This window comes from Gouania willdenowi, unplaced genomic scaffold, assembly GCF_900634775.1.
Source record: "Gouania willdenowi unplaced genomic scaffold, fGouWil2.1 scaffold_3_arrow_ctg1, whole genome shotgun sequence".
Taxonomy (NCBI): Eukaryota; Metazoa; Chordata; class Actinopteri; order Blenniiformes; family Gobiesocidae; genus Gouania; species Gouania willdenowi.
In genome coordinates this window covers 1,712,857-1,725,039 of record NW_021145162.1, presented here as the reverse complement: position 1 = coordinate 1,725,039, position 12,183 = coordinate 1,712,857, and the positions used below count along the sequence as shown (strand labels likewise).

Genomic DNA, 12,183 nt, shown 5'->3' with positions numbered 1-12,183 from the left:
ATCAGTGTTTAAACTGATACAATAGCACCTCAGGGTGATTTATCCTTAATGTTCTCACTTACAGTTGCTACAATGCCATCATTATGTTGTCATGGTTACTTTTTGCACAGTAGTTTCAGTGAGAAGAAAGTTGTTGCACTTTATTTTATGATGGCACTGCATTTTCTTTTTCAGTGAAAATGTGTAAAAAACACTAATAATAAATAATAAATAGGATGTTTTGAAGCAAATAGTTTTGACTCAATTTGTCCTCTGAATGATCAATATCTTCTGATGGACATATACAGCAACTTGATTTTTCATCTCTACGTTTAATTTTGATATTAACTGGGTAGAATATCGTGATATATAGCAACAATATTGTATCACGTCCCAAGTATCGTGATACGTATCGTATTGCAACATCCTTGTCAAACCTCACCCTTAGTCAGTGATGGTTTGGGGTGCCATGTCATGTGCTGGCGTTGGTCCACTGTGTTTCCTTAGGTCCAAGGTCAACGTAGACCTCTACCAGGAAGTTTTAGATAAATGCTTCCTGCTGCTGACCAACTTTATGGAGATGCACATTTCATTTTCCAACAGGACCTAACACCTGCACACAGTGCTAAAGCTACCAGTACCTGTTTAAGGACCATGGTATCCCTGTTCTTGATTGGTCAGCAAACTGGCCTGACCTCCATAGAACATCCATGAGATATTGTGAAGATGTGAGACACCAGACCCAACAATGCAGAAGAGCTGAAGGTCACTATCAGAACAACCTGGGCTCTCATAACACCTGAGCAGTACCACAGACTGATCCACTCCATGCCACGCTGCATTACTGCAGTAATTCAGGCAAAAGGAGCTTCAACTAAGTATTGAGTGCTGTACATGATCATACTTTTCATCTTCATACTTTTCAGTTGGCCAACATTTCTAGAAATCTTTTTTTTTGTATCAATCTTAAGTAATATTCTAATTTTCTGAGATGCTGAATTTGGGGTTTTTATTAGTTGTTAATCATCAACATTAAAATAAATAAACATTTGAAATATTTCAGTCTGTGTGTAATGAATGATTATAATATACAAGTTTCACTCTTTGAATGGAATTATTGAAATAAATCAACTTTTTCATGATATTCTAATTTAATGACCAGCACCTGTATACAGTATATTACTTAATCCTTGATGTTTCCTAATGTGTTCAGCCAAAGATTTGGTGGCTTTAAAACCTCCCTCATAGTAAGTCTGTTTAAGAGTAACAGAAACACAGCCATAGAGGAAGAAGAGCCGTCAGCCACACTCACTGTGTCAAAGAGCTCCTCCAGCAGCTTGTTCACCTCCCGTCCTACACACACACAGGTTAGTGTTGATATGTTGTGTGTGTGTGTGTGTGTGTGTGTGTGTGTGTGTGTGTGTGTGTCTCTCACTGGTGATCTGGACTCCTCGGTCCGTCCTGTAGTCCTCCAGGTCAGGCTCAGTCAGATCCTCTACAAAGTCATATTCTGGATCATCTTCTTCATCCAGCTCGTCTGAGGAGAATGTTTCACAGAAAACACTGAGAACAGGACCTCCATGAGTCATCAACTAACACGGTAACCAGATAAACCTTGACAGTCGGGGTGGAGCAGACTCTGCAGCCACAGCATCCACTGACGGTCGTCCTCCTGATCAAAGGTGCCCTCACACACGTCTGTGATGTCATCAGACACAAGCTCCGCCTCCAGCTGACCCAGAGGAACGTCCTCCAGATGAAGTCTGGACCGGGTACGGAGAGCTAGGCAGCCTTCATCATCATCATCATCACCCTCAGAGCGTCTGTCCCCTGGCTGACAGACACACAGACACAGCTAGACATGTTAGATACAGACAGACAGACAGACAGACAGACGAACAGGTGCTACCTGCTCATAGTTCAGGCTACGATCCATTTCACTCTCCACAGCGTCCAGCTTCTCCATGAAGGACCATTTCTCTGACAGGCTGCGTCCCTGGTTACCATGGCAACGGTTATAAGAGTCACACATACAGGTCAAAGGTCAAATGTACCTGCAGGTCAGACTGTGTTTTCTGCTTCAATGGAGCATTGTGCTGAGAGGCCAGGTGCATTCTGGGAGGTGAGAAGAGAGTCTGCACACACACAAAGACGTTAACGTCCAATCACATGATCAATAACATGATCAATCAAGTGATCAACAGCTGTGCTGCGTTCACTGACCATCAGGCTATTTCACATCACTCACCTCTTCATCTTCATCAGGACAGTACTCTTCATCAGAAGAGTCTTCATCTTCCTCAAGATCAATATCCACAAACTGAGGAGGCTACAGTCAGACAGAGGTACAAACAGTTACAGACACAGACAGACAGTTACAGAGAGACGTCACCTTGGAGGTGGTTCCTCACATGGTCAGACTGGTCATGTGATTAAATACAGTCTGAAAATGTAATAAATTACATACTGTAATTTATCACATGACCAGACTAATTTACTCAGCTCACTTTTCCTTGTTGGACAGTTTTTAGTCTGGATCGGGTCATCTTTGGCTCCTGTGGGACACAAACACACAATAACATCTGAGTGTAGTTGCTCTGTGTGTGTGTGTGTGTGTGTGTGTGTGTGTGTGTGTGTGTGTGTGTGTGTGTGTGTGTGTGTGTGTGTGTGTGTGTGTGTGTGTGTGTGTGTGTGTGTGTGTGTGTGTGTGTGTAGTTACTCACAAACAAAGGCAGATCCTGAGGATCTCTGAGTGTTTTCATGATGGAAACCATAAGTTGATTATTGATCACTGCCTGACAAACAACATGAAAACATCGGCATTAAACACAATACTGTGTGTGTGTGTGTGTGTGTGTGTGTGTACCTTCTTCACAGGTTGACATCCAGTTGTCCCAGTTAATCCTAAGGGGTTTCCATGGAGACGGCGTAGACCTGAGGAGACGTGATTGGACAGTAATGTGTCACATGGTTCATTAAGGACTTAAGCACTTTGTTCAGCTGTTGTGTTTAATGTGCCTTAAAACTAAACTAGACACACATAGACTTGGGGTCTCCTGTCATTCATGTGTCCGAGCCACATACACCAGTAAAAGAAACCTGAGTCGTCAGAGAACAGTGGATGGTCTTCTTCTCCTTCTTTGCTCGTTTAATGGCGAATGCGGACAATTACGGCGTACTACCGCCACCCTCCTGATACTTCGTGTATGCCAACGATCAGCAGTATGGCTCACATAGTACACCCATCGGCTCATGAGTGGACCAATCTAAACAGTGGATAGTCCTGGCCCCTGGCCCTTCTGAGTCTCAGCCTTCAAAATCCGAGAACAAGGTTTTGTAGGTGGAATCACTGAAAAGCGATGAGAGAAACTGACACCAATCAGTGTTGGGACAGCGATCTATGAAACAGAGAAGCACACAGCCTTCGTGGTGTTGGTGGACAAATGTTGAGGTGCTGCACCTGCTCTGAGTTTGGTGTGTCTTTGCCCTACAAAACAGTCCAACAAAATGCATGAAATTATGTGCTCCTTCTGTATGGAAAGAAGAGCAAAACGTGCAAAACTCTGATGAACTAAGGTTTGTATTGGCTTCAACAACAGAAAAAAATATAGCAATATGGTGTAAAGGGTATATTGCTCCTCCCCCCAGAAGTGATAAAGCTAGAAAAACCAAAAAAAGGTTCAGCTTGAGATAACGAACAGATGGCCAGACGTTCTCCTTCAGGATTTTGTGGTAAACAGCTGAATTCATGCTTCCATTTATCACAGCGTCTTCCAGGTCCCGAAGCAGCAAAACAGGCCCAGACCATCACACTGTCACCACCATATTTTACTCTTGGTATGATGCTCTTTTTCTGTAATGCGGTGTTACTTTTACGCCAGATGTAATGGGACACAGACCTTCCACAAAGTTCAACTTTTGTCTCGTCAGTCCACAGAAACTTTTCCCAAAAAGTCTTGGAGATCATCAAGATGTTTTCTAGCAAAAATGAGACGAGCCCTAATGTTCTTTTTGCTTAGCAGTGGTTTTGGTCTTGGAACTCTTGCCATGCAGGTCATTTTAACCCAGTCTATTTCTTATGGTGGCTTAGAACAGAGGTCTTCAACAGGGGGTCCGCGGAGGTAATGCAGGGGGGTCGCGAAAGTTTTGGTTGATTAGACATTTTTTTATATTCCCCCCCGCAATTTTTTCAATAAATTGAAATGTCTTCAAATACACATTAACATGAATCCAACACACTGTAGTGAACAGATAAATGGAGGCAGAAGATGTCTTTCAGTCAGCAATGCTGACATGAATCTGTCAATTATGTTAATAGTTCAGTATTGTATGCAAGATAACAGGTATGTTTATGCATGCCAGTGGCAGTAACAAGCATCAATAATTTTCGTTTCCACATTTATGTTGAACAAAAATGTCCATTTGAACAGCTTTTATGCAAAATGTTGTTACATGCAATTTGACAGACATTGTTGATCTTGGCAGGTATCAGTTTATTATGTTATGTTGTGTGTATGAATGGCAGTGGCATGGCCACCCTACTCACTGTACCTTGCACATGTTTAAACTAAAAACAAGAATATATAAACCTGTGTATTATTTGAATATCTTAGTATTGAATGCACAATAGTACATTTATACATGGCACTATAGGACCAGTTTAATATAAAACACAATTTTATACAATATATATAAGTAGGGGGTCCCCGCTCCATCTCTCCATCAGTTTGGGGGTCCTTGGCCTGGAAAACGTTGAAGACCCCTGGCTTAGAACCTTTTCCCGACTAAAAGATTTCCATTACTTTGTTCCTGAAAGTCTTTGGAAATCAGCATGATGTCTGTAGCTTTTGAGGATCTTTTGGTCAACTTCACTTTGTCAGGTAGGTCCTATTTAAGCTCGGGATGCACCGAAATGAAAATTTGAGTCAGCAGCTTGGCCGAATACCAAATATCGAATGAGGTTGTTAAGTTTTTCACTATTTTTTTTAATAGTGCATAAATAGCCTAAAATAATTTTTTAGACATGCTTTTAAAGTTGGTAAATGTTTATTGAATATTCTGATTTTTTCTAAATATTCCAGTAACCTTTGCTTTTCATAAAAAGTACAACAAAGTTTTTAATTTATAATATCCGTTCAAATAACACAAAACATGCATTTCAAAAAAAAAAAGAGGTATGATGAAAAAATGACTTTCTAATGGTTTTGCTACAGTGATAAACATCCTTTAGCCTCATTCAGAAAGACAAAGTGTAAAAAGTTATGTTTCCTCCCTTGTTATTACACATTATGTAAAAAGTCAGCTCCAAACGGGACAGTTCGATTTTGCCCACGTTGGCAGGTGACGTCACCTAACACGCCTCCTAGAATGTGAGCTCCTCCCTCTCCAACTATCTTACAGCTAAAACAAACACTGCCGTTTAATATAGAATATATATTATACTTTATTACCATACATGTAAATACAAACTGCACTACTGGACGCCAAAACTGCACTACTTTTTCTGCTGCCAATCGTGTTGGGAGTCACTGCCATTGTTCACACAGATAAGCTGTTAGCACTCCGTGCTAATGCTACACCAGCCTATGCAGTGAGACCCGACATCGCTTGTGAACTGAGGAGGAGACAATGGGGATGTTTACGAATTCGTGGCTCACAGCGCTAGCAACGGACTTGGTTGTGGAATTGGACGGTTTACAACTTTTATGCGGTGACGGACGACGGACAGCAGTAAGCGTAAAGGACAGAGTCTGGCTGTGTTTGTGTGCGGAAAGGAGGAGCTGCTGCTGCTGCTCTGGTTCTGCAGCAAAGCGCACACACTTTTCTGACTCTAAATCAATGCACATTGTTTGATTGTGTCACACACTACTATTCGGTCTTGCTTTTAACTAGGGATGTAACGATTAATCGTAAGGCAGTTAAAAATCGATTCATAGGTATCACGGTTGATATCGATTTTCTGAAAATTGAATCGCAGTACTTTTTTTATTCACAAGTGTAGGCGGCCGCCTTCTACTCTTAAATATGTTAATAAATGATTCATTACCTCTTAAGCACCGAAATAATCTGTAATATTACTTGAATATCTGTAAAAGTCACGTTTTTCTATTAGCTCTGTCTGCTAGCATAGCTTCTCTTCTTCACTGCAAGATATCTGAATGCCAACCGACCACTGTGTTACCAGCGCCCTCTGCTGGTCCAAACAAATATGACGTAAATTAGTGTAATCACGGTTTTTTTTTTTTTAAGTCCAATTGTTAAGGCACAAAATACATTTTCAGTTGCACTTTCAAAAGAAAAAGAACTATTATGCAGTTTTGCATTGTTTATTTTAGAACCAGAATTTAAATTAATAGGCTTCATTTTCATTTCTATTATTCCTTTATTTATTTCATTCAAGATTTATTTTTAGTTAAATTGCATTATTTTGAATTGTTTATCAAGGAATTCTTTTGACAATGAAAAATAAAAGGAAAATAGTACAGTATTTTCTAGTTTTTTTCCCAAAAAAAAAAATTTGTCTACAGTCCCATTTTGTAAAATAAATCGTGAGAGAATCGTATCGTGAACCCAGTATCGTGAATCGAATCGTATCGGGAGTTGAGTGAATCGTTACATCCCTAGTCTTTATTATTATAAATTTTATATTTTGATAAGCGCATTGAGATGACTTTGTTGTAAATTGCTTTATACAAATAAATTTGAATTGAATTGAATTAACACTTGCCACAGAAACATATGGAATTGTCATTGGTGTTGACATTGGTGGTTTTGATTTGCAACACCCTGCCTACCCAACCCTTAGTGCTCATGGCACGTCACTGGCTACCGGTCAAAAGTTTTAGAACACCCAATATTTCCAGTTATTTATTGCAATTCAAGTTGTGCAAGTCCAATGAATAGCTTAAAATGGTACAAAGGTAAGTCCTGAACAGCCAGAGGTTAAAAAAAGAGTTTGGCTTAAAAAAAAAAAAAAAAGCAGCAGCGCGTACACGCACGCGCACACACACACACACACACACCAAGCCAAGCATAAAAAAACACATTCTCCTTACAACCAGTGCATAACATCAAACGGCTCTCACCATTAAAATATAAACAAAGAAAGCTTTGCTCATTTGCTGAGTCAGAGTGAGAAATTGCTCTACACCAGTGGTTCCCAAACTTTAATATAGATTATATTGATGGAATGAATGAGTGACAACCCACATTTTAAATGATCAGATTTTATGAATAAGTAGAATTAAACAGTATTTAGTGGCTCCTGAATAGATTTATTTCTATCGTTTTTATTATTTTGTGTCATCTCCCCCTAGTGTGGGACCAAGACTGATCCTTGTATTTTCAGTTCATGTTCTAATCCAGATCATTTACATCATCATTATTATAATTATAATTTCTATCTAAAAATTAACATCATAAATCCCCAAATTAATTTGTTAATTTTCCAATTTCTCTCTCTTCTTGTTTGTTGGGAAAGCACTTTCTGTATTAGAAATTATAAGAAAATGTCAGTGGCAGAGTTTATTACTTTAAGTTGTTATTTTTAAGTGAATGAAGAATTAAAAGATGCATTTTTTTCAGTAAGCTAGGCCTATGTGTTCTCAACATAAATCTTAAATTCTGTTAATTCAGGAAGGACACCATGACAGGCTGCCGGCTCCCACTGTCTTTTTATTTCTTATTGAATGCTACCTCTGACTCTGAACGCATTATTTTATATTCTGAATGAACTTTATTTTGGAATTTCTGTTCTAAAACTTTTGACTGGTAGTGGCACACTATATATATATATATATATATATATATATATATATATATATATATATATATATATATATATATATATATATACATTGCGCGATTCAGTCCTTGCTGCAACAGATATGCAGCAAATCCAGAGGCGGTGGAGATCGACTGACTGAAGATTGCGCTGCAATTACACAGCGGAGCAGTTTCTGAGCAGATACGCATCCAGTAGAAATCCAGGGTAACACGCAGTTAAATTTACTGCAACAAAAAAAAACTGTGATTCAAGGCCCAGTACTCGAGGATAATTTGTCTTTTTAAGTTAAAATTAATAACCAGTCAAGTGTTCGTACCATTGTCGTTACCTATTAGTTTGTAAGAACAGGTAAAAGGGAGACTGTAACATTTGGTTCATTCTTTACTGGTTTTCCTAGTTCAAATCCTTGTCATCAGAAAATGAATTTACAAAGTGTAGGGGTTTGTGATTTTCATGTTTTTCATACAACAAGGCTGCAAAAAATACGATGACAAGTTTCTTCACCAAATTTCAATTAATTTTAGTTCTTCCGATTTTGTTTGAAAATAAGGGTAATGTTAGTTTGGGAAAGTATTGGTTTATGCACTTGTGGAATAGACTGTGATAATTTAAGACCATAAATACTCTCCCGTTTATATTGACGATGTTATGGTCAATTTTGTGCAAAATTATTCATAAAGTCAAAATATTTTTGTGTTATTTTGTCACTTTTTGTCATCTGATGGCCAAAATAAATCTAGAAGCGACTCAAACTGTTGGAGGTGATATCTCCCTAAATAAGGCCCTTTTGTGATATGGCCGTTAACCCAATATTAACATTAGAATAAAGTCTAAAAAGCTTCCCTAATTATTCGTGAGTTACATCCGGTCATTACTTAAAATGCTTGCAAACAGTCCGATGCACCAGCCTTGTTCAATGTGTCACACTGCATGAAATCACACATTTATTTTTAGGAAGTGACGGTAATGTTGCATGTGTAACACAAAGTGTGGAGTTTATTCATGCTAACCCGTGCTAACGCGGGCAAGTTAGCGTTAGCAGCTAATAACGCAATGGGTCAAGCTAACATTGAACACACAGAGCGATGTTTGAATAACAGTCCACCTGTGTAACAAAGTCTGAGCGCACACACACACACACATTAGACAAACACACACTCACCAAGGACACATTAACACTCACCGTTTTACTGAGCAGCTATTAGCAACCACGGGACGTCATTTCCGCTAAAAACAAAGACACATCCGGTTACACCGTGAGAGTGCAGGTTTTACTACTGTTGACAGTAGACACACACACACAGAGGCAATGAGCACAACATGTAACTCTAATTCTGTTTTGAACCACTAATCACAATTCTCTGCATTTGGCATCATTAGTATTAATACTTGTGTGCTAACTAACACTGATGTGTGTTACTGGGTGTTTTCATGTGTTACTATGTGTGTTACTCTGTCAATGTGTGTGTGTCAGTGTGTTACAATGTGTGTTACTGTGTATTTTAATGTGTTACTATGTGTGTTACTGTGTCAATGTGTGTGTGTCAGTGTAATTACTGTGTTACTATGTGTGTTACTGTGTGTCGTGTGTTACTATGTTACTGTCTCAATGTGTGTGTGTGTGTGTGGTACTGTGTGTGTCAGTGTGTTAGTATGTGTGTTACTGTGATACAATGTGTGTGTCAGTGTGTTAGTATGTGTGTTACTGTGATACAATGTGTGTGTCAGTGTGTTAGTATGTGTGTTACTGTGTGTGTTACTGTGTTAGTATGTGTGTGTCAGTGTAATTACTGTTACTATGTGTGTTACTGTGTTTCTATTGTGTTACTATGTGTGAGTATGTGTTACTGTGTGTGTCAGTGTAATTACTGTTACTATGTGTGTTACTGTGTGTGTCAGTGTGTTTCTATTGTGTTACTATGTGTGAGTATGTGTTACTGTGTGTGTCAGTGTAATTACTGTTACTATGTGTGTTACTGTGTGTGTCAGTGTGTTAGTATGTCTGTTACTGTAAATGGACATGATTTATATAGAGCTTTATCACCACTGAAACAGTCTCAAAGCGCTTTACATATCAGCTCATTCACCCAATCACTCTCACATTCACACACCAGTGGGACAGGACTGACATGCAAGGCACTAGTCAACCACTTGGAGCAACTTAGGGTTCAGTGTCTTGCCCAAGGACACTTCGACACATAGTCAGGTACTGGGATCGAACCCCCAACCTCTCGATCAGAAGACAACCCACTACCACCTGAGCCACGGTCGCCCTGTGTTACTGTGTTAGTATGTGTGTTACTGTGTGTGTCAGTGTGTTTCTATTGTGTTGCTATGTGTGTTACTGTGTTACAATGTGTGTTACTGTGTGTGTCAGTGTAGTTACTGTTACAATGTGTGTTACTGTGTGTGTCAGTGTAGTTACTGTTACTATGTGTGTTACTGTGTGTGTCAGTGTGTTACTGTGTGTCAGTGTGTTTCTATTGTGTTACTATGTGTGTTACTGTGTTACAATGTGTGTTACTGTGTGTGTCAGTGTGTTTCTATGTGTGTCAGTGTGTTTCTATGTGTGTTACTGTGTGTGTCAGTGTGTTTCTATTGTGTTACTATGTGTGTTACTGTGTTACAATGTGTGTTACTGTGTGTGTCAGTGTGTTTCTATGTGTGTTACTGTGTGTGTCATTGTGTTACTATGTGTGTTACTGTGTGTCTCAGTGTGTTTCTATGTGTGTTACTGTGTGTGTCAGTGTGTTTCTATTGTGTTACTATGTGTGTCAGTGTGTTTCTATGTGTGTTACTGTGTGTGTTACTGTGTGTGTCAGTGTGTTTCTATGTGTGTTACTGTGTGTGTCATTGTGTTACTATGTGTGTTACTGTGTGTCTCAGTGTGTTTCTATGTGTGTTACTGTGTGTGTCAGTGTGTTTCTATTGTGTTACTATGTGTGTCAGTGTGTTTCTATGTGTGTTACTGTGTGTGTTACTGTGTGTGTCAGTGTGTTTCTATGTGTGTTACTGTGTGTGTCAGTGTGTTACTGTGTGTCAGTGTGTTTCTATTGTGTTACTATGTGTGTTACTGTGTTACAATGTGTGTTACTGTGTGTGTCAGTGTGTTTCTATGTGTGTTACTGTGTGTGTCAGTGTGTTTCTATTGTGTTACTATGTGTGTTACTGTGTGTGTCAGTGTGTTTCTATTGTGTTACTATGTGTGTTACTGTGTTACAATGTGTGTTACTGTGTGTGTCAGTGTGTTAGTATGTGTGTTACTGTGTTACAATGTGTGTTACTCTGTGTGTCATTGTGTTAGTATGTGTGTTACTGTGTTAGTATGTGTGTTACTGTGTGTGTCAGTGTAATTACTGTTGCTATGTGTGTTACTGTGTGTGTCAGTGTAATTACTGTTACTATGTGTGTTACTGTGTGTGTCAGTGTGTTTCTATGTGTGTGTCAGTGTGTTTCTATGTGTGTTACTGTGTGTGTTACAATGTGTGTTACTGTGTGTGTCAGTGTGTTAGTATGTGTGTGTCAATGTGTTTCTATGTGTGTTACTGTGTGTGTCAGTGTGTTTCTATGTGTGTTACTGTGTGTGTCAGTGTGTTTCTATGTGTGTTACTGTGTGTGTTACAATGTGTGTTACTGTGTGTGTCAGTGTGTTAGTATGTGTGTGTCAATGTGTTTCTATGTGTGTTACTGTGTGTGTCAGTGTGTTTCTATTGTGTTACTATGTGTGTTACTGTGTTACAATGTGTGTTACTGTGTGTGTCAGTGTAATTACTGTTACTATGTGTGTTACTGTGTTACAATGTGTGTTACTGTGTGTGTCAGTGTAATTACTGTTACTATGTGTGTTAATGTGTGTGTCAGTGTGTTTCTATGTGTGTTGCTGTGTGTGTCAGTGTGTTTCTATTGTGTTACTATGTGTGTTACTGTGTTACAATGTGTGTTACTGTGTGTGTCAGTGTAATTACTGTTACTATGTGTGTTAATGTGTGTGTCAGTGTGTTTCTATGTGTGTTGCTGTGTGTGTCAGTGTGTTTCTATTGTGTTACTATGTGTGTTACTGTGTTACAATGTGTGTTACTGTGTGTGTCAGTGTAATTACTGTTACTATGTGTGTTAATGTGTGTGTCAGTGTGTTTCTATGTGTGTTACTGTGTGTGTTACTGTGTTAGTATGTGTGTTGCCGTGTTAGTATGTGTGTTACTGTGTGTGCTACTGTGTGTGTTACTATGTGTGTTACTGTGTTAGTATGTGTGTTACTGTGTGTGCTACTGTGTGTGTTACTATGTGTGTTACTGTGTTAGTATGTGTGTTACTGTGTTAGTATGTGTGTTACTGTGTTACTATGTGTGTTACTGTGTGTGTCAGTGTATTACTGTTTTAATGTGTGTTACTGGGACTTGTGCGTCTCTGATCCTTTA

At 39.0% G+C, this 12,183-nt stretch overlaps 1 protein-coding gene across 1 annotated transcript in view; it reads right to left on the bottom strand.

The window, feature by feature from the left end:
- Positions 1-9,026, bottom strand: part of LOC114460092 (GON-4-like protein) — a 31,094-nt gene extending 22,068 nt beyond the window's left edge. Inside the window, exons 1-10 of the mRNA XM_028442127.1 lie at positions 8,949-9,026; positions 2,846-2,913; positions 2,703-2,774; positions 2,487-2,534; positions 2,228-2,308; positions 2,034-2,114; positions 1,889-1,975; positions 1,594-1,813; positions 1,415-1,516; positions 1,292-1,332 (exon numbers count right to left, since the gene is read on the bottom strand). Coding sequence (XP_028297928.1) covers positions 1,292-1,332; positions 1,415-1,516; positions 1,594-1,813; positions 1,889-1,975; positions 2,034-2,114; positions 2,228-2,308; positions 2,487-2,534; positions 2,703-2,753 — 711 coding nt within the window. The 5' untranslated portion in view covers positions 2,754-2,774; positions 2,846-2,913; positions 8,949-9,026. The remainder of the gene's footprint in view (positions 1-1,291; positions 1,333-1,414; positions 1,517-1,593; positions 1,814-1,888; positions 1,976-2,033; positions 2,115-2,227; positions 2,309-2,486; positions 2,535-2,702; positions 2,775-2,845; positions 2,914-8,948) is intronic.
- Between the last annotated feature and the right edge of the window lie 3,157 nt (positions 9,027-12,183).